At 43.3% G+C, this 25,253-nt stretch overlaps 1 protein-coding gene across 4 annotated transcripts; it reads left to right on the top strand.

Annotated features, from left to right (window-relative positions):
* Positions 1-111: 111 nt before the first annotated feature.
* LOC111965321 (phosphatase and actin regulator 4B-like) lies at positions 112-23,274 on the top strand. Of its 4 annotated transcripts, XM_023989426.3 has the most exons (14): positions 112-451; positions 1,642-1,803; positions 2,148-2,228; positions 4,762-5,283; positions 9,040-9,399; positions 15,478-15,621; positions 16,761-17,280; positions 17,532-17,836; positions 18,327-18,552; positions 18,668-18,723; positions 19,166-19,227; positions 19,542-19,679; positions 19,854-19,930; positions 21,701-23,274. In XM_023989426.3, the coding sequence occupies exons 1-14, from the start codon at positions 394-396 to the stop codon at positions 21,714-21,716; spliced, it is 2,727 nt and encodes a 908-aa protein (XP_023845194.1). In that variant the 5' UTR covers positions 112-393; the 3' UTR covers positions 21,717-23,274. The 4 variants fall into 4 exon arrangements, with proteins under 4 accessions (XP_023845194.1, XP_070300175.1, XP_070300174.1 ...); XM_070444073.1 differs by lacking the exon at positions 112-451 and having other exon boundaries at positions 1,361-1,803; XM_070444074.1 differs by lacking the exons at positions 112-451; positions 2,148-2,228 and having other exon boundaries at positions 1,360-1,803.
* The last annotated feature ends 1,979 nt before the right edge of the window (positions 23,275-25,253 follow it).

Genomic DNA, 25,253 nt, shown 5'->3' with positions numbered 1-25,253 from the left:
TACCAAATATTAACTTCTGCTTTTCTGATGTATCAAATACTTATGTCATGCAATAAAATGCAAATTAATTACTTAAAAATCATACAATGTGATTTTCTGGATTTAGATTCCGTCTCTCACAGTTGAAGTGTACCTATGATAAAAATTACAGACCTCTACATGCTTTGTAAGTAGGAAAACCTGCAAAATCGGCAGTGTATCAAATACTTGTTCTCCCCACTGTATATTGTTTGGAGCTGGCCTCTGAACTTTGACGTTTTGTCCCCATGTGGTTTAGAAGCCTGCTGTGGGTCTCTGCGCTGTCACAGCCGCCCCCATCCCCTCCCTACCTAGGGTGTTGGGATCGACTAGGGACAAGAGTTTGAGGTTTTCAACACAACCTTCTGCTTCCTCATGGCATGTTGCCTCAAGTCCCACCACCATGGAAGCTGGACCCTGAGCTCTCACCCAGGTAGACTAGCTCTGTAATATAACCTCCACGACCCTGCTTTGGAGCCCATTTCCACCTTTTGACATGTTTCCTATTCCTCCACTTCTGGTCTTTTGAAGGAAGGTTTTGTATAGTATTATTACCTCTGCCCATCAGCAGCTGGCAAATATAGTTTTTTTTTACGCGTGCGTTGTTGTGTGAACCGAATTGCTGTAGTAGTATTATTGCCAGGACATCCTGTTTTTGTGGGACTGGTTGGTTGTTTTGCCCCAGCCCTTCTACACAGTAAATATTATGTCTGCTGAATTAAAACCTCAACCTTAGAGGAACCTGGCTCACAGAGATGTTCTGTGTGAGGCCTTGTGAAGCTCAGCACCTTGTCTGTCAGCCTGTCAGTCACCTGAGCTGTTACCATGGCAGCTGGATGTCTGTGCGTGTCTCGGAAAGAGACGCCAAAGAGCGAGTCCTACCTCCCAAATCATTTTTAAATGTGTATTTGTTCGTGAAAAATGTGTGTATGTGTGCTTCCACATAGCCTGTTGGTGTTGAAAGGCTGATAACAATATTCTCCCAGTAGGGAGGAATGTGAGACTCTTGACTGTGGGAAGCTATGGACGGAGGCCAGTGCAAGAGGGACTCTCCCTTCCCAAAGCTGTTGGTTACTTTGTTGTGAATGTGTGGAGGAGTACATGAGCTTTCACCATCACCCTGCCAAAGCACACACAGTCCCAGAGCTCTGAGCTAAAGATAATAACCTTTCTAATGAGCCTGGCCCTCCCATGTTCTTTACTCATGGTGTATATTTATTTTACCTTTATTTAACCAGGTAGGCAAGTTGAGAACAAGTTCTCATTTACAATTGTGACCTGGCCAAGATAAAGCAAATGGGTATTGGTGTCAGTCTAGCATAGCTAGGCTAATGTTCTTCTGCACTTTATTCTGAGTGCATATGGGTGTCAGTCTAGCTCAGTTAGGCTATAGGCTATTTCTCCACTTTACTCGGAGTGCATGGGCCAGGCTAAACAGCAGCTTGTGCACAAGGTTTTGCTCGCCTGAGTTAGAGCTCAGCTAGGCTACTGTGAAATTGTCTGGGTTCTGGTTACCTCTGCTCTCTGTGCTGTTGTTATGTTGTAGATGCCCAGATATGGTTGTCATATTTCACCAATGTTTCTTGACTCTCCATTCTTCTCTCTCTGACTCCATTACTCCAGTTGATGAAGTTGACCACCTGCACAACACGACAGAGGGAGATGGGGACAGCACCCCTCTCCCATGCAAGGGCAAGGGCAAGTTCTCTACCCTCGGCAAGATCTTCAAACCATGGAAGTGGAGGAAGAAGAAAAGCAGCGAGAAGTTTACGGAAACTTCAGAAGGTTTGTGTTCCGGCTTCATTGTGTTTGTTAGTTTTTACGTGTTGCATTCAATCTTTATCAAACGCCTTTCAGTGTGTTTTACTGTCTCCTGGTGATATGTACATGCCATGGCCTTTTCCAGTGTGTCCAGTTCAGTCTGCTTAAACAAGACAATTGTTATAGTGGTTAGAATAATATCCTTTTTATCTGAAGATCTGTAAACTTACATCTTTGACTTCTGGAACGTGAAATGACACACTAAAATTTGAAATATTATCTTCGGTTTTATATGCTATCTGGAAGAAATCTGGGGGGAAAACTCAGTGCGTTAATGCACTGGCTTAAATTCTGTGTGTTGACGGCAGTTCTGGAGAGAAAGATGTCGATGAGGCGACCGAGGCAGGAGCTTATAGAACAGGGAGTGCTGAAGGAGCTCCCGGAGAATGGTAAGAGTGCTGCCACTGGTGATGTCACTCACTCACCTGATCCCCACATGACTCAATCAGCCAGTTCCAGTTGGCTCACTAACCCTTCCACTTGCCCCTAAACTTTGAATGTTTGGCGAAAGATTGCGCCAGAGGGCAAAAGATGGCGCCGAAGGGTAGGGCTGCCGTCTTATCGGCTCTTAACCAACCATGCTATTTTGTTAGTTTTTTCGCGTTGTTCGTAACTTTTTTGTACATAATGTTGCTGCTACAGTCTCTTATGACCGAAAAGAGCTTCTGGACATCAGAACTGGGAATACTCACCTCAAATTGGTCGAGTCGGACGCGAGGGATATACTACGGACACCCGACCATGCCCAGATCCCCGTGATTCGCTGGAAAAGTAAACGTAGGTTTCACGGAAAGAAATCAGGATGCCTTGTGAGGGTCAGGCGACGAGTGGCTAATCTGCCCTTGCCTTCCGTTCTGCTAGCTAACGTTCAATCGCTGGAAAATTTATGGGAGGAGCTGAAAGCACGTATATCTTACCAACGGGACATTTAAAAACTGTATCTTATGTTTCACCGAGTCGTGGCTGAACGACGACATTAAGACCATACAGCTGGCGGGTTATACACTCTATCGGCAGAACAGCAGCCTCTGGTAAGACACGGGGCGTGGGCCTATGCATATTTGTAAATAATAGCTGGTGCACAATATCTAAGGAAGTCTCAGGGTTTTGCTCACTTGTATCTCATGATAAGCTGTAGACCACACTATCTACCTAGAGAGTTTTCATCAGAATTTTTCGTAGCTGTCTACATACCACCACAGACCGAGGCTGGCACGAAAACCGCGCTCAATGAGCTGTATTCCGCCATAAGCAAACAGGAAAACGCTCATCCAGAAACTTGCAAACTATTACAGACTACAAAGGGAAGCACAGCCGAGAGCTGCCCAGTGACACGAGCCTACCAGACGAGCTAAATAACTTCTATGCTCGCTACGAGGCAAGTAACACTGAAACATGCATGAGAGCATCAGCCGTTCCGGATGACTGTGTGATCACGCTCTCCGCAGCTGATGTGAGTAAGACCTTTAAACAGGTCAACATTCACAAGGCCGCTGGGCCAGACGGATTACCAGGACGTGTACTCCAAGCATGCGCTGACCAACTGGCAAGTGTCTTCAATGACATTTTCAACCTCTCCCTGTCCAAGTCTGCCATACCAACATGTTTCAAGCAGACCACTGTAGTCCCTGTGCCCAAGAACAGTAAGGTAACCTGCCTAAATGACTACCGACCCGTAGCACTCACTTCTGTACCCATGAAATGCTTTGAAAGGCTGGTCATGGCTCACATCAACACCATTATCCCAGAAACCCTAGACTCACTCCAATTTGCATACCGCACCAACAGATCCACAGATGATGCAATCTCTTTTGCACGCCACACTGCCCTTTCCCACCTGGACAAATGGAACACCTATGTGAGAATGTTATTATCTGTTCTTTAATAACTCTACCTACATGTACATAATAACCTCGACACCGGTACCCCCCGCACAATGACACATTGACTCTGTACCGGTACTCCCTGTATATAGCCCCGCTATTGTTATTTACTGCTGCTCTTTATTTATTTTTGATTCTTATCATTTAGTTTTTTAGAGATTTTCTTAAAACTGCATTGTTGGTTAAGGGCTTGTAAGTAAGCATTTCACTGTAAGGTCTACACCTGTTGTATTCGGCGCATGTGACAAAAAAAAATTCTTTGATATATGTAAAGTGTAAGCAACATGGTGGACGCTCCACCACTACCCTACATATACCTATCCAGACCCTTCAGATCTGCAAACATTTAAGGGTTAGGGCAGCCAAAGGGGAGGGAGCAAATTGAAAATGACTTTATCTTTATCAGACGAAAGTCCAGTGCTATCACACCTACACAGACAGCATAGTCGATGACAGTAACAGCTTCAAATTCAGCACACTCAATGGCAGTTGAAGAAAGGCAAATTCACTCTCATGCTCCCTTTTAAACAGTATAACTGTATATTTTGGTGAGAAAATGACATAGCGTTTTTCTTGAGCTGGGGAAAGTGGAACGAATTGCACCCTGCAGCGAAATAGCTTTTAAAGTCAGTGTGTTCTGTGCTTTTACTCTGCCGGCATCAGTGTTGCAGAGGCCCGTTTATTAAACATATTTCACTCCATGGGCAAAGCTCTGTTCCAGAGCTGTTGGCAGTTAGGACACCTTTCTCAAACCTTACATTCTGAATAGGGCTGCGAAATCATGTCCAGATGCACCGAGGGAACAAATCCAAAAGTCCATCCTGTGCCCTATTTCAACAAGCCAATTAAATTTGACCATTTATACTCAAATATGCAGAACATTTTGAGTAGAGATGATGGCTTTGTTAGATTTCTGGCTAACCCCTCCCTCACACTTGGTTGGTGACTCAAAGTAGTGTAGTTTATAGATCTTCTTATGTGTGAGTGATGATTGTCTCTGTATGGAAAGTCTCACTGCTTGTATCCATTTTTGTGACAGAAGGGGACGATCCTCACAGCCCCAAACAGCCCTACGTGAAGAATGGCCACACCCTGCCCGTGGGTGGAGGTGGTGGAGGGGGCAGAGGGCAGGAGAACCAGACAAGACCCCCCTCAGACTCTGGGATGAACCCCTCAGACTTTAAGATTAACCCAGCCTGGCTGCCCCAGCCAGAGGACCGCAGGGTCCGCTTCCCCCCGGACGTAGACCGCCATGGGGACCAGGGTGGCCCCAGAGGCTCCGGACATCAGGAGGAGGGCCGGCGAGGAGGTGGAGGAGGACTGTCCCAGGGGGAGGGGAAGTCTAACATGGCCTGGCAGGGCCAGATGATGGGCCAGGTGCAGAAGATGGGACAGGAGGAGGGTAGACGTGGGGGCAGACTACACCCTTCTGACGGAGAAAAGCGGCCGGGCCTGCAGAAGGCGCCATCAGAGGACGGAAGGAGGAGTCGCCCCGCTGAGACAGCATGGAAGCCCACCCTCCCCCGGCACGCGTCCGCAGAGGAGGGAAGGGGCCGTAGAGGTGAGCTATTAACACCGACACATTCTTTTACTTTTAGATTTGTATGTATTGTTGTGATTTGTTAGATATTACTGCACTGTTGGAGCTAGGAACACAAGCATTTCGCTACACACGCAATAACATCTGCTAAATATGTGTATGCAACCAATCAAATTTGATTTGACACACACACACCCTTATTCTGTGGAGAGGGGTGAAGCTGTCCCTAGACACTGATCTAAGGTTTGTGTTTACCCCCTACTACCCTACATTTGAAAAGGATCAGCTGATCCTAGATCTTTGCATAAAGGCAACTTCTACCTGGAGCCTGGTTTTCTGACTGCTCCCTCCCTCCCTCCTTCCAGTCAGTCTTCCTCCTCTTCAGTCCTCTGGTTTGGGCCCAGATATAGACAGGAGTCTCGGAGCCTCTTTGCTCCCCTGAGTCCTGCTCCAGCTATGCGTCTTATTCAGGAACAGAAGGGAATAGAGGGAATAGCTCATCCTCTCCTCCTTTCGTAATTAATGCGGCACTATCGTTTTAACCATTCCTGCCCTTAAAAGCTAATGCCTCTCAGCTCAACCGTAACCCTGCTGAAGAGCTAAAGCTAATTGATACCATTCCAGCTATTACACACTGAGCTAAATGCCATTTAGTGTCTGCTGTTTCTTTTCGATATTATGCTGTTCCTGATTTATCTTAATCTTCTCGCTTTCTCTTTCTCTCTCCCTCTATTGTCTCTTTTCTCTCTCACTCCTGACACTTCCATTTCATCCCTCTCCTTTTCTCCCATTTTCTCTCTCCCTCGGTTTTCTCTGACCTACAGTGCCTTCAGAAAGTTTTCACACCCATGACTTTTTCCACATTAGTTGTTACAGGCATAATTTTTAATTGATTCAATTTAGATTTTGTGTCACTGATCTACACACAATACCCCATAATGTCAAAGTGGAAATATGTTTTTAGAAGTGTTTACAAATTAATAATAAATGAAAAGCTGAAAAGTCTTGCGTCAATAAATGTTCAACCCTTTTGTAATGGCAAGCTTAAATAAGTCACTACAAAGATACAGGCACCCTTCCCAACTAAGTTGCCAGAGAGAAAGGAAACTTTTACAGAGTTTAGAGTTTAATGACTGCGATAGGAGATAACTGAGGATGGCTCAACAACATTGTAGTTACTCCACAATACTAACATAAATTACAGAATGCAAAGAAGGTAGCCTGTACAGGAAACCTGTAATCCAACACAACACACCACGGAGTACCACTCTTCATATTTTCAATTGATTAAACTAATCATGTAAATTTAATTAACTAGGAAGTCAGGGCACCATGGAAAATCTTCAGATTACAAAGTTATAATTTTCAGAATATAACTCTTCAGATATTTTAATATCTGATCAATTAGTCTTCTATTCATTAATTATTCTTTACCTCACACCAGTCATCTGAATGTCGTAAATTGTTGGTTATCTGCACAAACCCAGCCTTTACTATAAATCATCCATACACCAATTTGCTTAGTCATTTATTTAGTAACTAACTAAATAATCACAGAAATGCATAAACAAACAAACCGTAGATATTGGTTACTAACAATGATAGGGAAGATTCCCTAGTGGGCTAAACCGATATGACGGCTTGGTGGACAAAGGGAAGGGGGTGTGAACTGAGAAAGAGCGGGAAAGACAAAATGGATTCATTACACAGTCTATAATTATATACATTGAAATGCTAATCCTTCGCACATGAACGCTCACTCATTTGGGAATAATTGCAATCAATATATATTTACGCCCATATGTTGTTGTGATCTTCTCTGTTGGAATCATCAGTCCGTCTGCGGGAGAGTCAGTTCATCAGAGAGTCTCTGGTTACTCATGGTGGTAGCTCTATCGGCGGCTCCTGATAATGTCGGTTGTAATGGATACATCAGGCGTCCATTGTTCTTAGAGTAGATGTTTCGGCGGTTGTCGGTATTCGCATCCCAAGTTTACATAATTTCTAGCTGCAGACTAGTAATTTGTATCTAAGATTTGCTCTTATTCTATAGGGATCGATAGTCTCAGAATTTAACCATTTCCAGGCGTGTAGCCAATGCTCCACATGGTATGGTTTTCTAATCTTGGTACTCAAACCTGTGCCACCTCAGCTTACACCGAGGTATGCGTGGTCTTAACTATTCGCAATCAAAGCTCACACTGTGGGTTTGCTTAGTCTGAAGAGGATTTTCTCAGGAGGGGCTTTTATTCGTAACAGTAGAAAAGGCAGTTCCATGACGCCAGATCATGTCTGCGCTCACGGGGGCGTGGCCGCTGACTAGTTAAACAGGGACAGGGAATACAAGTCTATCAAAATGAAAGGTTAACATCACATTACATTATTTCACAAAGAGTTTCATCTTTACTCATTCATTTTATACAAGAATTAGATGCAAACACCATAATTGAGAAATGTACGCATTCAGATTAGTAATGTGTGTTTCCTGTACTCCATGAAGTCACCAAATGAAACACACTCAACATAACTGTCCCTTAAGTGTCCATTGACCCTTCCCACATTCTCACAAGTGGACATATAGTTTCATTTTCCCATTTTGGGGATTTAGGAGTTCGGCCACGTCAAATCCTTTGTTCACTCTGTGGTCTCTCTATCTGCATGAAAAGGGGAAGAGAGTCTCCACCAGGAATTTACGACCTGAGATAATAGAACCTGGGTGTAGGAGAGAGTGAGAGAGGGGGAAGCCACTATCTACACCCAGAAAGGGCCACGTCATGACTGAGACAAATTCACCTTTCATCAGGACAATTACCTAAAACACAAGGTCAAAATATACACTGGGGTTGCTTACTAAGACAACATTGAATGTACCTGAGTGGCCTAGTTACAGTTTTGACTTAAATTGGCTCTATGGCAAGACTTGGAAATGACTGTCTAGCAATGTTCAACTTGACAGAGCTTGAATATTTTTTAAAGTATAATGGGCAAATATTGTCCCATCCAGGTATGCTAAACTCTTAAGAGTGTCAGAGTTGTAATTGCTGCCAAAGGTGATTCTAACATGTATTGACTCAAGGGGTTGAATACTTATCTAATGAAGATATATTGCGGTTTTATTTTCATAAATAAAAATAAATAAAAACAATTAACTTTTTTTTCCACTTTGACATTGAGCATTTTGTGTAGATCATTGACAAAAAAAAGGACACATTTTAATCCCACTTTGTAACACAACAACATTTTTAAAAAGTCAAGGAGTGTGAATACCTTCTGTGTTTCCTCTTTTCTCTGTGACATCAGCATGTGATAAAGACTGGTCTATAAATAAACTTAAGCTTTGAGAAATGGCGTGGGATAAGAAGCAGGGTTAGGGGAATGGGGGGGGGGGGTTTGGTAATTACAGCACTGTTTGTCTACACAGCTGATCCCCTGATAATGACAATACACACCGACACACACACACACACACACACACACACACACACACTAGAGTGGCTGAGTGAATGGCACAAATTGTCTCAGTGCTCCAACCCAAGACTGAAACATTTATGATTTTTAGGGAGATGCATAATGTGATGAGATAGTATCTTTTCCATTATTGAAAGAAACAAACACGCTCCAAAAAGCCTAGCAGTGTGTAGCGAGTTGCTTTGTGTACGGTCTTGACACGAATGCGCCCATGTGTGTCTTATGATGATGATTAGTTATTAAATGTATAGTGCTCTTTAACACATGTATGTTATGTAACATATGTCTTGTGTGCTGTGTGTTTTGCAGAATCAGATAGCCATTTTGTTCCTGACCCAGATTCGCTGCGGGATACTCTCCGAGAGTCGCTGCCACCCAAACAGTCCGTTATGCCCCCCAAGTGGCTGATGAGCTCCACCCCCAAGCCCGGCAGCGAAGGGTCACCCTCACCCCACACCCTATCCAACCACCCTGCAACCACATACTCTTCCTCCTCCTCTTCTTCCTCTGCAGTTGCAAAGCCTGCCCGAACTGTCTCCTCTGCAGGCGCCAACACCCAATCTTCAGCAATAGTGTCCCTTTCTCCATCCTCCACCCCCCAGGCGACCAAGCAGCCACCCCTCCCCCTGCCCAAGCCTGTCAACAGGGGCGTTAATGCTGCCATGTTGGGTGAGTAGTAGTACTAGTTGTGGTGGTTGTAGTAGTAGGGGCCTGTTTAATCACAGAATGAAAGAATTAGCCAATGAGATGCCAGGGGAGACCAGGTGCAGCTTGCATCAATGCACACACACATTCACTCATGTGCACGTGCGCACATGCACAATCAGTGGAGCTTCCACGTGTAACTTCTAGTCACGTGTCATATGCATACATGTCTGCAGAAGACTCATGTTACATGCATAGGGGTTACTACAAAGAACACGTGCGCACGTTGCACCCATTCTCTCACACACACACACACTTTGCCACTCTCATCCTTATAATGATGTTATCCCTGCGGCTCCAGCAGCTGTTCCCCAGCCGATGACTTAATAAGACTGAACTATTTTAGACAGCAGCAGCAGAGCAGATTTTCCCTGGCATTGTACTCTCCCAGGAACCCACTGACTCTGGTGGCTCTGAGCCTGCTGCTGCTCAGCTCCATGCGAAGACAATATTGTTGTTTTTGTTTTTAACAGGGGCATTTCTCGTCAGGGGAGTCTGACTTTATTCACTGTTGTTCTCTTTGAGATCTGATACGCCTATTTCCTTAGGACTGTTTAAACACATTTTTTGTATATAATTCCTGTATCATTATTACATGTAGGTTGGTTGGTTGGTTTAGCCTGGAGCTAGTAGGCTTGGAAGTCATTTGCCGTGCGCTCGTTTGTCACCTATTCGCCATCTATAGTCTGTCAAGCTATTTCATATGTACGTTCTAGAATGTGTGTAGACATTTCAGCTGTCATATTATGTAAACAATTCCGATGTATTAAACCATGTCGGATATGTTAAAAAATGGGGCATAGAATACTCTGAAAAATGTGGGCTTTTCATGATGTAGTCATGTAGCAGGAAGGAGAAATGACATTAAGAAGTTGCTTCGTTGATAAACTTTCTGCATTCATAATTTGGTAGAATTACAATACGTTCAGTTATTGTCTACAATTCATTTTAGCCAGTGCATTTTGTTAGGTAATGTTCAAACCAAGGTTATCATAAATTACTGGGAAAAGTTATGGGATACTTGTAGGTTTTGTAGATTTAAAATCTCATCCGGCATGGTACTGAATATGCAATCATTGCTTCCCCAGCTGTTGTTGAAACATATCAAACTGTATATGAATGCTAGCTGAGCCTGTAGTGACTGTTTTCAAAGGTATTTCAAAGGTATTCCACTAGTTAGTTAGGAATATTCCTAACAGTTAGCTAGGTACAGAGTGATTACTTCCAACGGCTAACCTAGAGGGCCCGAAACGGAAGGAGTTTTGATTTCCTCTCTTCACTTTCCCCACTTGGTGCCCCTCTCACAGCCCAGACAAGCCCCTCAGACACTTAGCGTAACACTCTAATTACACAGACCCTCTTCTTCTGGGTGCTGGTAGTGCGTTCAGTGTAAGCATATCCACCTTGGTCGTGTTCATTAGACACCACACGTTTAAAAAAATGTCTGAAACCAGGAAGGACTACCTGGACTGTTTTTAAAATGGTGTGCTACGGTGTGCCCTAATGAACATCACCCTAGTGTATGTGTAGTTATGGTGACCAGATATTGGAAATTATATGGGGCTAGTTGTGCAAAAATGTAGAGAAAACAATGGCATGGAACTATTGTTAACTATGAATTTTTGAAATATTCCATTCAAATACCTGTATTAATTATAACACAGACATTGATTACCCCTCCACAGTTTTCTTAGGCTAGTCATTTTACAATCACCTGTTTAGTAGCCTGGGCCCTCATTTATCAATGTTGCGTACGAACAGAAATGTTCGTAAAACATGCGTGTGATCATTTCTATCATTTCTAAGCAAGGTGTGGGATTCAACAATTTGTACTTAGTTGAAGTTGGAAGTTTACATACACTTAGATTGGAGTCATTAAAACTTGTTTTTCAAACACTCCAAAAATGTCTTGTTAACAAACTATAGTTTTGTGCATGACACAAGTAATTTTTCCAACAATTGTTTACAGACAGATTATTTCACTTCCAGTGGCTCAGAAATGTACATACACTAAGTTAACTGTGCCTTTAAACAGCTTGGAAAATTCCAGAAAATTATGTCATGACTTTAGAAGCTTCTGATAGGCTAATTGACATCACTTGAGTCAATTGGAGGTGTACCTGTGGATGTATTTCAAGGCCTACCTTCAAACTCAATGCCTCTTTGCTTGACATCATGGGAAATCAAAAGAAATCAGCCAAGACCTTAGGAAAACAAATTGTAGACCTCCACAAGTCTGGTTCATCCTTGGGAGCAATTTCCAAATGCCTGAAGGTACCACGTTCATCTGTACAAACAATAGTACGCAAGTATAAACACCATGGGACCACGCAGCCGTCATACCGCTCAGGAAGGAGACACGTTCTGTTTCCTAGAGATGAACTTACTTTGGTACGAAAAGTGTAAATCAATCCCAGAACAACAGCAAAGGACCTTGTGAAGATGCTGGAGGAAACAGGTACAAAAGTATCTATAGCCACAGTAAAACGAGTCCTATATCGACATAACCTGAAAGGCTGCTCAGCAAGGAAGAAGCCACTGCTCCAAAACCGCCATAAAAAAAGCCAGACTACGGTTTGCAACTGCACATGGGGACAAAGATTGTACTTTTGGGAGAAATGTCCTCTGGTCTGATGAAACAAAAATAGAACTGTTTGGCCATAATGACCATCGTTATGTTTGGAGGAAAAAGGGGGAGGCTTGCTGAAGGACACTATCCCAACCGTGAAGGACGGGGGTGGCAGCATCATGTTGCTACAGGAGGGACTGGTGCACTTCACAAAATAGATGGCATCATGAGGCTGGAAAACTATGTGGATATATTGAAGCAACATCTCAAGACATCAGTCAGGAAGTTAAAGCTTGGTCGCAATTGGGTCTTCCAAATGGACAATGACCCCAAGCATACTTCCAAAGTTGTGGCAAAATGGCTTAAGGACAACAAAGTCAAGGTATTGGAGTGACCATCACGAAGCCCTGACCTCAATCCCATAGAAAATTTGTGGGCAGAACTGTAAAAGCGTGTGCGAGCAAGGAGGCCTACAAACCTGACCCCGTTACACCAGCTCTGTCAGGAGGAATGGGCCAAAATTCACCCATCTTATTGTGGGAAACTTGTGGAAGGCTACTCGAAACGTTTGACCCAAGTTAAACAATTTAAAGGCAATGCTACCAAATACTAATTGAGTGTATGTAAACTTCTGACCCACTGGGAATGTGATGAAAGAAATGAAAGCTGAAATAAATAATTATCTCTACTATTATTCTGACAATCTGACATGATATACTTGAGAATGTGCGTACATTTAAGCACACCTCTGACCATGTGTACACACAGCACCTTGTGGTAGAAAAGTCAAACTGCTAATGAAATACCATCCGCCAAATGGTGGAGGAAGGATTGACATACTGGACCAAATCATAAACTATGAAGAAAAAAGATAATACATGAATAGTTTATTAATGTATTTCTTTTATAGACACTTACGTTACTAATCGTTTTCTCAGGATGCTATCGAATTCATAAACATGAAACCATTTCAGCCTAATTGAATAATAAAGTCAATTAGAAAGAGAGTTGAATGTAAGGTTGAAGGCAATTTAGTTAAACCAGTTAAATAACATAAAAGGCAACACTGAGCATTTGTGACTTGTTCAAAACAGCAAATCTTGCATTGCTGGAGGATCTGGCACAAGCTGCATTACGCAGGGAGCGTGTTTTCAGTGAGTGTGCAGTTTTTTTTGCTGAGAGCGACGCTTGGCTTATTAGTAGATTTCGTTTTCCAAGGCATATTGTATTGTATCTCTGCAACCAACTCTCTCCAGTATTAGAAAGGGAGACGAAACGCACCAATGCCATCCCAGTGCGTACCCAAGTCCTCTCCACCCTGGGATTTTTGGCCACTGGAACATTCCAACGGGATTTTGCGGATCGGTCTGACATTTCCCAACCAACCATGAGCCGATTATTGCCTGCAGTCCTTCATGGCATTATTTAATTGACCCCACAATACATACAGTTTCCGTACACTGCTGTGCAACAGGCCAGAGTGAAAAGGGATTTCCATACCATAGCTGGATTTCCCAATGTCATTGGAGCAATTGGCTGCACCCACATCGCAATTAAAGCACCATCATTGAGCAAATTCAACATCGTCAACAGAAAAGGTTTCCATTCTGTCAATGTGCAGGTCATCTGTGATTCACATTTGGCTATGTTGAATGTAGTGGCCAAATGGCCAGGTGAGACACATGATTCATTCATTGTGCAGAACAGTTCAGTCGGCCTTAACCTCCAGGAAGGAGCTGTTGGGGATGGATGGCTTATTGGTAAGTGACTTATGTTTTATTTGCCATGTTAGACCTCTACTGGGAAACAATATCTGAATGTTGTGTTCATAATTGCAGGAGACCGGGGCTACCCATTAAAAACATGGCTGATGACTCCCCTCACAAACCCCTCAAACCAACAAGAGGCAAGGTACAACCAAGCCCACGTACGCAGAAGAACAGTGGAGCGCACCATAGGCCTGCTGAAAGGGCGTTGGCTGTACTTGTCTGGGACAGGAGGCACACTGTAATACCAGCCTAGCAAGATTTGCCGCTGAAATGATGTGCCTTCAAATGCCATTACGTGAATGTAATACAATGTGCAAATTCCTTTTTAGGTTTGCTACATTGTCAAGGATTGCAGTGTGCTCCACAACATTGCAATCAAAATTGGCATTACACTGAATGATCCACCCAGACTCGATGAGCCCATGCCTGACAGGGAGTGTTTCCCACCACCCATAGCTCTGGCACTGAGGACAAGAGTCAATATCACACAAAGGTTTTAGGTATCTGTTCTTCCAAATATTGTAATCAAATCGACAAGGAAAACACATTTACATTGCACCAGTATTTGTCTCTCAGGCCGTTGCATACATCCTCCATCTGCTGTTTGAATCTAATAATTGATGTATTGATCTCGTTGTTTCAGGACTGCGTCAGTCAAAATATGCGGCACAGCTGAAGCGCTTGCCAAAGAGGACACCCTTCTTGTAGGCCTGAGGATGGCTGAGGGGTCAGGCAAATCACCCACGTCTGTAAAGATTTCATGTTTTGTAATTTTGGTTATATTCATTTTGTTACATTTATTTTGTTATATTTATTGTCAAGAAGAAATTATTAGATGTGGGCCATGTCTGAATATGGTTGCGAAAATAAAGCTTGACTTACCAGCAGTTGATGTGTCTGGTATTCCTTCAGGGTCTGGGAGAGGGTCCTCAGTATCACCATCACAAATGATGCCAGACACTGAGGTCTCTCCAATTATGCTGCCAATGCGCTGGTCCATAGCAGACAGTGAAGAGTCACTCTACCCTTTTCCTGTTACACTTATATCTTCCACTTCGGTGATGAAAAGTTCTATTTCTGACGTTTTTTTTCTTTGTGTTCTTTGATTTCTCCATGTTGGCGGACAAAAATGAGTGATGTGACCATAAATTGTCATTTAGGGCGGTTATTTATGTAAATGAGACTTCACGTGCACTAGCACAGTGTTTTAGAACGTGTCTGATTTATCAAGGCCTACTTACAGGTGTCTGTAAATCAAGCATACGAGCGATTGATAAATACCAACTTTTTTGTATTTGTACGAGTTAATTTAGAAGCTTTTCTACGCAACATTGATAAATGAGGGCCCTGGTGGGCATGGTTGTTCATGCGGTGGTTAGATGTTTGTATCAATGATCAAACGTTCTCATGAATGGTCAAACAAGTTTGGTACAGGGAGAGACAATTTGTACATGCAAATCTGACTGGATACAGCATTTTGATTATTGAAATATCAACCTCAATGTAACTTCACAGTTGCATCTTTCTTTCTGAGGGATAATCGGGGATATTTTCAGGGACAGCTCTAGCCGGGGACAGGCCACTAAAGTTGGGGACTGTCCCTGTAAATCAGGGACGTCTGGTTACCTTATACACACTGTATACATTCAGCCAGCCTATATGAGAGCTGAAGGCCTGCGTGTCGTACCTCTCGTCCCCCGCCAGCCTCCACTCTACAGGGGGGTGTGAACCAGAATGACTCCCAACTGCCCCTTTACTGGTCCTGCTGGAAACGCGAGGGCGACTATGACGTCTACCTGTCCCTCCCTGTCTACCTGTGTCGGCGGGACGGCAGAGGCCTGCGGTCAGGTAAAACAAAGGATGCCCACCAATGCCCCTCTTCACTGGCATCGACGCAGCAATGGTGCCCACCCTGTCTCTCTAACGTCTCCCCGAGCCTGCGTTGTGTGTGTGTGTGGCTGTATGCCCCCCCTGTTTACTTCAACCTTCTGGTCACCTGCGTCATCATATTGCATCATCCTGACTTGAAATGCCTCATGCCAAATGCTACCTGGATGCCACTGCTGGACTAACCTATAACGGCCTGGAGTGCTCTCTTATGATCATGCCACGTAAGGTTAAATGAGAGTGAGGTGTGCGTGTAAGTGAGTTTAAGTGGGTGTATGTGGGTGTCTGAGCACCATATGTGTACTACCACCTCTGGCATGTGAATGGGGGAGTAACTGAGTCTCCCATGATGGCTAGCTGTGGCTGCGAAGCGCAGACAAGGCTGCCCCATAAAGGCTAATCCACACATCTGCTCTGGAGCAAGAAAGGAGAGAAGGGCAGATGAAGGGCTTGACTCTGTTTAAAGCAGATGTTATAGTCCAATCCAGTATATTGCATGCTTCATGTCTGGCGCTTAAATCGGTCTGCTGCTGTGATCTATTGTACTCCAATGCAGTATGTGTCCATGGCTTTGTATTTTAATGCTATTTCATGCTGACACATCCGTCAGCAACTGCATCAAGCTTACATATTTAAAGGTTTGCATGCAATCGCAAAATGTCTATTCCAGCTTGGTTGAACAGGTTTTTTTTTCATAATTCTCAGTTCAGAGATGCTAAGAAGCGATGGATGCATACTGGCCAAATCAATTTGTGTATGATCTGTGTGTGTTCTAGAGCATGTGTACTCACTGTAACCTTGATGGCCACATGCACCCGTTTGTAATGTAAGACCCTGTCGGATGCACTCATGTGACCTGGGTTTGTGGATCTATGCATTCATGTGGACTCAGTCATGTGATCTGGGTGTGTATATCCATTCATGTGCACTCACCCATGTTACTTGGGCTTGATCTTACATGTAAATGGAGACGTAAACAAGCATGTGCACTCACTTGATCCGCAGTTGAAAGCCCAGATTTAGGTTAATAAAGTAAGTGAACATGTGTTTTTATCAGTGTGTGTGACACCTTCAATAAACTGTGTTTCTCAATCCCACAGGCAACCTCACCCAGGCCGGTACCAGCCTTGTGCCAACTAAGCCCTCCCCACCGATGCCCCCCAAGAGGACCACCCCTGTCACAAAGCGCAACCCGGAGGACCCCTCTGCGTCCACCCAGTCGGTCCCCTCCCCCTCCCTGCTTTCTCCTGAGGACCATCATAACCACTCAGTCGGCTTCCAGATGCCTCCCCCGTCCCCGCCCTTACCCAACTACATCCCCCCTTCTCCCTCCCGCCAGCATCTGCACGCTCACTACCTCCACCACCAGCACTCKTACCAACATCCCATCCCCCAGCCCTTGCTCTTTGACCCCCCCAGCCCCACCAGTGAGCCCCCCCAGCGTCCGGCCCCCGTCCCCCTGCACATCATGATCCAGAGGGCCCTGTCCAGCCCCGGCCAGGCCCAGCCACATCCCGACGGCTCCCAGCGTTCAGCCCACTCCCTGCTCTTTGAGACGCCGCCCGAGTACCAGGGGGACCGCGGCCGGCCCCTAGCCGTCAGCATCCAGCCTCTGAAACTGTGAGTCCTGTGGATATTTCATCAATGTTCTAGACTTGAGTAAAACACACACCTCAGACATTAGGTGTAAAGTTGGCAAGACCTTATCTAGGACTTATGAATGAATCTAGCCACACAATGTTTCTGTGATGCCAATTATTTATTATCAGCTCCGTCAATAATATGTGACTGGCGGCTTTTCCTATTTCTGTTGAAAACTCATCTGATCTCCATCGCTCCATTTCTCTCTCTTTCCCTCCTCTCTCTATCAGGGCTGAGGATGACTACTCTGAGGAGGATGATGATGAAGATGATGATAATGATGATGATGATGATGAAGAGGAGGAGTACGATGGGGAGCTTCCCCAGCCAGAGCTGGAGCCACGGAGCAGGAGGTGCATGGTGGGAGAGCCCTGCATCAACGTCATCCCCGAGGMGCCCAACAGCAGTGAGGAGGAGGAGGAGGAGGAGGAGGAAGAAGAGCAGGACCTGCAAAGGGAAAACAGCGACTCGGACGGGCCAGTGCTCTATAAAGATGAAAATTCAGACGAGGATGAGGAAGATGAGCCTCCACCCAGTATGTATCTCTGTCTCACTTGAATTGGGTTATGGATAAACATTTATACTCAGATACAGCAGCGTCTTTAAAATACTGTAAAAATAAATATGCCACCTAGCAGACTCGGTGGCATATTAGAAGTGACTTACAGTAGAGTGAGCGCATACTTTTTGTATGTGACTATAATCCCTGTGGAAATTTACRCCCGATTTGGCATTGTTAGCACTGCACTCTTACCAATTGAGACACACAGGATACCTACACAGTACCAGTCAAAAGTTTGGACACACCTACAGTGGTTGCTCCACTAAATGTTTTGCGATTATGCTGCGGGATTTAGAGGTAATTTGTGGTTTAGTACGGTACCCTGCGTCACTACTTCATCGCTCCAGACCAGCGCAAGGGGGAGTTAGAGCACTGATTATGCATGAGTAGGTGTGTTCAAACTTTGGACTGGTATTGTATATCTTTGTATACCTGACTACATCTCTCTGTGGTTCTTGTTCAGGTGCTTTGGCCAGCAGGGTCAGAAGGAAAGACACGTTAGCTTTGAAACTGAGTAACCGACACGCCCCAGAGAAACATGCTCGAGAGGACAAGTCCAGCGGTCACACCGAACGACGCACTCCGGGACACACACCAGGTCACACACACCAAGGGTCAACAGGGCTGACATGGCAGAGCAGGGAGCAATGGGAGGCCATACGCACACAAATAGGCTCTGCACTCACAAGGTAATAGATAAAGCCACACAGTCTCACTATCGTTTTCTTCTCGCTCTTTCCTCTTCTCTCCACATATACACACACCAAATCTAACACAAGGTTGATGTGAACTTCTATCCTCTAGGCGTCTCAGCCAGAGACCCAGTGCAGAGGAGCTGGAGCAGAGAAACATCCTTCAACGTAAGTCTTTCCTACTCCCCATCACATTTTTTCTGACCGGTGAAAACTTTGTGGTGGAGGCATGGAGCGCTTGCCTTCACCCGTCCGATCATGTCTAATCAGAGAACTTAAAGGAAGGGAGGAAGGAATAATGCACTTTTATGGAATTAGAATGGGGCCTAGGTTTTCACCTAATCACAGCTCAATCCCCACTGGTATTTCTCTCTCAGTAAGGATTCTTGTTATTTATATAAATGAGGCCACATTCCAAGAGCATGAGGCCACTTCTTATCAACGTGGATTCGATTTCTTTTATCTCAGTCGGTGTACTTGTGTATTTGTACCTAGTACCTTTATTAAATCCCATTGTAAAATCCTATTTTTGTGAAATAGACAGCAATTGCACAATTTGGTTCATGTCTGTACAGGGTTCTAAACATTGGCTTGACTCTCTCCTTTCCAGCCAAGAACCAGGTAGACAGGCAGGCGGAGGTCCGAGAGATCAAACGTAGACTCACCAGGAAGGTAAGACCAGTGACACACACACGCACTACTGTTACCTGTAATAATATATTTCTCTCATTTAACAGAACATTTACGTACAGAGGATTAACGAGTGAATTGATATAAAACAAGCTGAGAGAAGGTAGTCTTCTTCAAGGGAGACTGGCAATGAGGCCCTTTATCTACTTCCCCAGATAAAGATGAACTTGTGGATACCATTTTGGCTTTCAAAACTACCTCTAACTTCTTTCATACAGAACACAAATTCATCTGACTCTGGGGAAATAGATAAAGGGCGTCATCCCTTTAAACTCTTCATTTAACTCCTCCTCTAGCTGAGTCAGAGGCCCACGGTTGCTGAGCTACAGGCCAGAAAGATCCTGCGCTTCCACGAGTATGTGGAGGTCACCACAGCCAATGATTACGATCGGCGAGCGGACAAGCCCTGGACCAAGCTAACACCCGCCGACAAGGTACAATCAGCTGTCACTCATAGCTCCCTAAATCACGGCTTGTAATGCACTTATTTATTGACACCAGTATATCTTATTGCCCAGAAAAGGAAGTATATATTTCTGTCTTTACTTTAGTATTTAGATGCTGTTTATGCAAGTCTTCACTATATTAACTTTCCCTCCTTCGTCCAGGCTGCCATTCGGAAGGAGCTCAATGACTTTAAGAGCTCTGAAATGGAGGTTCATGAAGACAGTAGGATCTATACAAGGTACTTCCTAGGCCTATGACCACATTGAAAGTTACAGTGGAGCAAAAAGTATTTAGTCAGCCACCATTGTGCAAGTTCTCCCACTTAAAAAGATGAGAGAGCCTGTAATTTTTCATCATAGGTACAATTCCAACTATGACAGACAAAATGAGGGGAAAAAAATCCAGAAAATCACATTGTAGGATTTTTTATGAATTTATTTGCAAATTATGGTGGAAAATAAGTATTTGGTCACCTACAAACAAGCAAGATTTCTGGCTCTCACAGACCTGTAACTTCTTCTTTAAGAGGCTCCTCTGTCCTCCACTCGTTACCTGTATATATGGCACCTGTTTGAACTTGTTATCAGTATAAAAGACACCTGTCCACAACCTCAAACAGTCACACTCCAAACTCCACTATGGCCAAGACCAAAGAGCTGTCAAAAGACACCAGAAACAAAACTGTAGACCTGCACCAGGCTGGGAAGACTGAATCTGCAATAGGTAAGCAGCTTGGTTTGAAGAAATCAACTGTGGGAGCAATTATTAGGAAATGAAGACATACAAGACCACTGATAATCTCCCTCGATCTGGGGCTCCACGCAAGATCTCACCCCGTGGGGTGTCAAAATGATCACAAGAACGGTGAGCAAAAATCCCAGACCACACAGGGGGACCTAGTGAATGACCTGCAGAAGCTGGACCAAAGTAACAAAGCCTACCATCAGTAACACACTACGCCGCCAGGGACTCAAATCCTGCAGTGCCAGACGTGTCCAGGCCCGTCTTGAAGTTTGCTAGAGAGCATTTGGATGATCCAGAAGAAGATTGGGAGAATGTCATATGGTCAGATGAAACCAAAATATAACTTTTGTAAAAACTCACTCGTCGTGTTTGTGGAGGACAAAGAATGCTGAGTTGCATCCAAAGAAACACCATACCTACTGTGAAGCTAGGGGATAGAAACATCATGCTTTGGGGCTGTTTTTCTGCAAAGGACCAGGACGACTGATCCGTGTAAAGGACAGAATGAATGGGCCTGTATCGTGAGATTTTGAGTGAAAAACCTCCTTCCATCAGCAAGGCATTGAAGATGAAACGTGGCTGGGTCTTTCAGCATGACAATGATCCCGAACACACCGCCCGGGCAACGAAGGAGTGGCTTCGTAAGAAGCATTTCAAGGTCCTGGAGTGGCTAGCCAGTCTCCAGATCTCAAACCCATAGAAAATCTTTGAGGGAGTTGAAAGTCCTTGTTGCCAGCAACAGCCCAAAACATCACTGCTCTAGAGGAGATCTGCATGGAGGATGGGCCAAAATACCAGCAACAGTGTGTGAAAACCCTTGTGTGAAGACTTACAGAAAACGTTTGACCTCTGATCCATTGCCGGTACACAGGGTATATAACAAAGATTGAGAATAAAGACTTTTGTTATTGACCAAATACTTATTTTCCACCATAATTTGCAAATAAATTCATTAAAAATCCTACAATGTGATTATCTGGATTTTTTTTCTCATTTTGTCTGTCATAGTTGAAGTGTACCTATGATGAACATTACAGGCCTCTCTCATCTTTTTAAGTGGGAGAACTTGCACAATTGGTGGCTGACTAAATACTTTTTTGCCCCACTGTATATACACAATTACATAATATAGATCTTGCATTAACATACCAAGACATTTGTTTCGATCCCTTTAATTGGCTGCTCTTACAGCCTTGGAAAATACCTTTTTGATATGTTGAGTTGTTGTGATTGATCAAATTATCATTGATGTCCTTTTCTTTAGGTTCCACCGGCCTTAGCATCCACCCCATGCTGGAAAGCACTTACTTAACCAGTGGCCTGCAGAGTCTCTGGAGAGGAGTCGCGGGGTCTTGGTGCTCCCTAAACAGACTTCCCTTTTATGTTGCTGAATGTACTGTACAGATCATCAAGGAAGGCCCTGGAATTGACTGAACGGAAAACAGGGGGACTGAGGACCAGATGCAGTATTTCTATCGGACAGTAGGGGGTACCAAGTGCCAACAAAGTGAAGAGGTGGCAGAGGGGCTTGACCGAGAGGGCTGACTAGGAGCCACTCTGCAGATGTGTGTTATCCTTCAGGGTTCCACTGACAACGACCTTTTGCCACCTCTTTCGATGTTGCCTTTTTTCTGGTTTTACTCTGTATGGCACAGTTAACCCATGTTGCAGAGATGTAAATGTAATAACATTACAGTAATAATAGTCATAATAATGACAGCTACAATAATAAACACATTAATAATAAATGTTAGAGACGAAGCTGCAGAAAGAGAATAAGGAGGAAGACGACTGTGGGATTTGCCATTCCCAAAACTGGAAAAGCTCTGGGATTTTTGTGTACTTGTGTATAGATTTCTGTGATTTCTTAGACTGAAACTTGAGAGTTCTAATAATGACAACTGTAATGCATAATATTTTGATCACATCAGAAATTACTGCTTTTATTTGAACCTGTTTTATAGTGTGCATTTTTACATTTGAATCATTTAGCAGACGCTCATCCAGAGCGACTTACAGGAGCAATTAGGGTTAAGTGCCTTGCTCAAGGGCACACCGGCAGATTTTTCACCTAGTCCGCTTGGGGATTCGAACCAGCGAACTTTTGGTTACTGGCCCAACGTTCTTAACAGCTACCCTGCCTTGCCTGTATTTATATTTGGCTGTGACGTGGGGTGAGCATTTGAGCTTTAACTAGTCATAGGAAAGAACACAATGAGGAGGTAGTTGGTGTGCTATTCTTTTTTTTATTTGTTTCGTAATTTTTTTGCCAGACTGATCCCCATGCTGACAGTAGAATGCTGTTTTTTCATATCACAGATTTCTTCATTTCGCTGCATGAGCCAACAACACACAGTGCAATTATTGAATCAACACTTTTTTTAATTTACGCTTTTTTATTTGTGTTTTTTGTACTTCTCTACATAGGTCAAACCATGCAATGCTGCAAATGATAGCTGTTTTGAAATGCTAAGATTATGATGATGGCATCTTAAATAAAACAAAAGTTAAAATGTTACAAATCTTTACAGAATGTATCAAAGTGCAGTTAGCGTAGATCAGGATTTGATGAAAAAAACACAATTAGTGGATTTTACGGTTGACAGGGAATCATTTCGGCAGGAAAATACTTTTTTATCTGGAGAAATGTTACATGCGTTGTATTCTGGCCAGTAGATTACAGAGTCCTTTAATGTACAGATGCATTTAGGTTACTGTTGTGTATATATTGTTCTTCCTTATTATTTGAAAATAAATGTTAACTATAATAGTATTATAGGTTGCTATTTTTCTAAGCACAAAATATTACTGTATGATTAAACACTACAACAATGGGAATCTTTAAGTGTTCGGTTTTACTTCGTTTTTTTACGAAATTTGGAATTTTAGTAACTGCCTTTAAATAGTCACCTATAATTAAAAACCTTAAATCACTCTTTGAGTCTTGTTGTTGGACTTATGCCGCGTTCACGTGCTAGTCGGAACAAGGAAACTAAAAAAATTCCACTTGCTAACTGTTTGCAGTTACACGTGCCGCGTTCAAACAATTAGCAAGTCTAACATCTTTGAGTTTCCTACTTCCGACTAGCACTTGAATGCAGCATTAATAGCTCACTTATGTGAATAAATATATGCATGCAGGGTAAAGGGATTGTTCACTCCAGAATGAATTGCCTAATTTAGATAGAGTCCCCGTCCCACCTCCCATCTTCAATTGTGAAGTTCCAGCTAAATCCTGTAATTCCAAATGAATGGGACAATATCTAATTCACCTGGGATTCAGGCATATAGCTGAATCACAAGAACCTACAAGTTGATTTGGACTAGTTAATATTTAAAAAATAATAATAATAATTTCTGGGTAACTAGTACCTTACTGTAGTATATTTCCATTAAAATAGTTTTTTTTTAATTACTTTCTAGCAAAACAATATTTCTCAAGCAAGAACATTTTTGCAAGGACTAATCACGTTTCCATCCAGTTTTTATGCGAGTAAGTCATACCGTATAAAAAAAATCACAACGTGTGATGGAAACAGGAAGTTTTGGAACAATTTTATAAATGGTGCCAAAATTTGCAGCAGGTCAGCTTGGTGGAAACACCTCTGTTGGGAAAATGTGCATATTTTCATGATGCGTATTTTAGATATTCGCATGAAAATGTGTCTCCAATTTAATGGAAATCTAGCTATTATCTGGGTAAGGAGGGGAAAACTGGAAACTAGCTCTTATTGGCAGAGGTTTGGAACTCTCTTTGTTATTGGTCTATTAACCAATTTACTGCATGGTGATGTCACCATCGAAAGCTGAAACTCCCACTCATGCAAACCTGCTGATTAGAAGGTCCTGTGTAGAGAGCAACTATCAGGAAATGACACTGAACATGTTTTTTCACTCTAGTGTTTGTTTCATCAGCTGATAAAATTTTGACTAGCTGGGCCTTTAAACGCCCACAACAGTAAAAATCCACTTTTTCGAGATGAAAGACGATAGCCAGAGTTTACCCATGATGTTGCACAACGATGTAAGTCAATGTTATCGTTTAACATTTACATTTAAGTCATTTAGCTGACGCTCTTATCCAGAGCGACTTACAAATTGGAAAGTTCATACATATTCATCCTGGTCCCCCCGTGGGGAATGAACCCACAACCCTGGCGTTGCAAGCGCCATGCTCTACCAACTGAGCCACACGGGACCAAGTCAATGTTATCGTTTAAGTCAATGTTATCGTTGGGGATAATTTGTTGAACACGGCACGTGATTAACTACAACCAGTTTGCAAGTCAAAAATATCAGAGTCTCCTAGTTCTGACTAGATGTGAACTCGATGTTATGCAGTAGTGTGGTGGAGGGTATACAGTTGAAGTCGGAAGTTTACATGCACCTTAGTCAAATACATTTAAACTCAGTTTCACAATTCCTGACATTTAATCCTAGTAAAAATTCCCTGTCTTAGGTCGGTTAGGATCACTTTATTTTAAGAATGTGAAATGTCAGAATAATATAATTATTTATTTCAGCTTTTAATTCTTTCATCACATTCCCAGTGGGTCAGAAGTTTACATACACTCTATTAGTATTTGGTAGCATTGCCTTTTAATTGTTTAACTTGTGTCAAACATTTTGAGTAGCCTTCCTCAAGCTTTCCACAATAAGTTGGGTGAATTTTGGCCCATTCCTCCTGACAGAGCTGGTGTAACTGAGTCAGGTTTGTAGGCCTCCTTGCTCGCACACACTTTTTCAGTTCTGCCCACAAATGTTCTATAGGATTGAGGTCAGGGCTTTGTTATGGCCACTCCAATACCTTGACTTTG

This window comes from Salvelinus sp. IW2-2015, linkage group LG6.1, assembly GCF_002910315.2.
Source record: "Salvelinus sp. IW2-2015 linkage group LG6.1, ASM291031v2, whole genome shotgun sequence".
Taxonomy (NCBI): domain Eukaryota; kingdom Metazoa; phylum Chordata; class Actinopteri; order Salmoniformes; family Salmonidae; genus Salvelinus; species Salvelinus sp. IW2-2015.
Note: the sequence above shows the minus strand (reverse complement) of the source record. Positions and strands in the feature narration are given on the sequence as shown.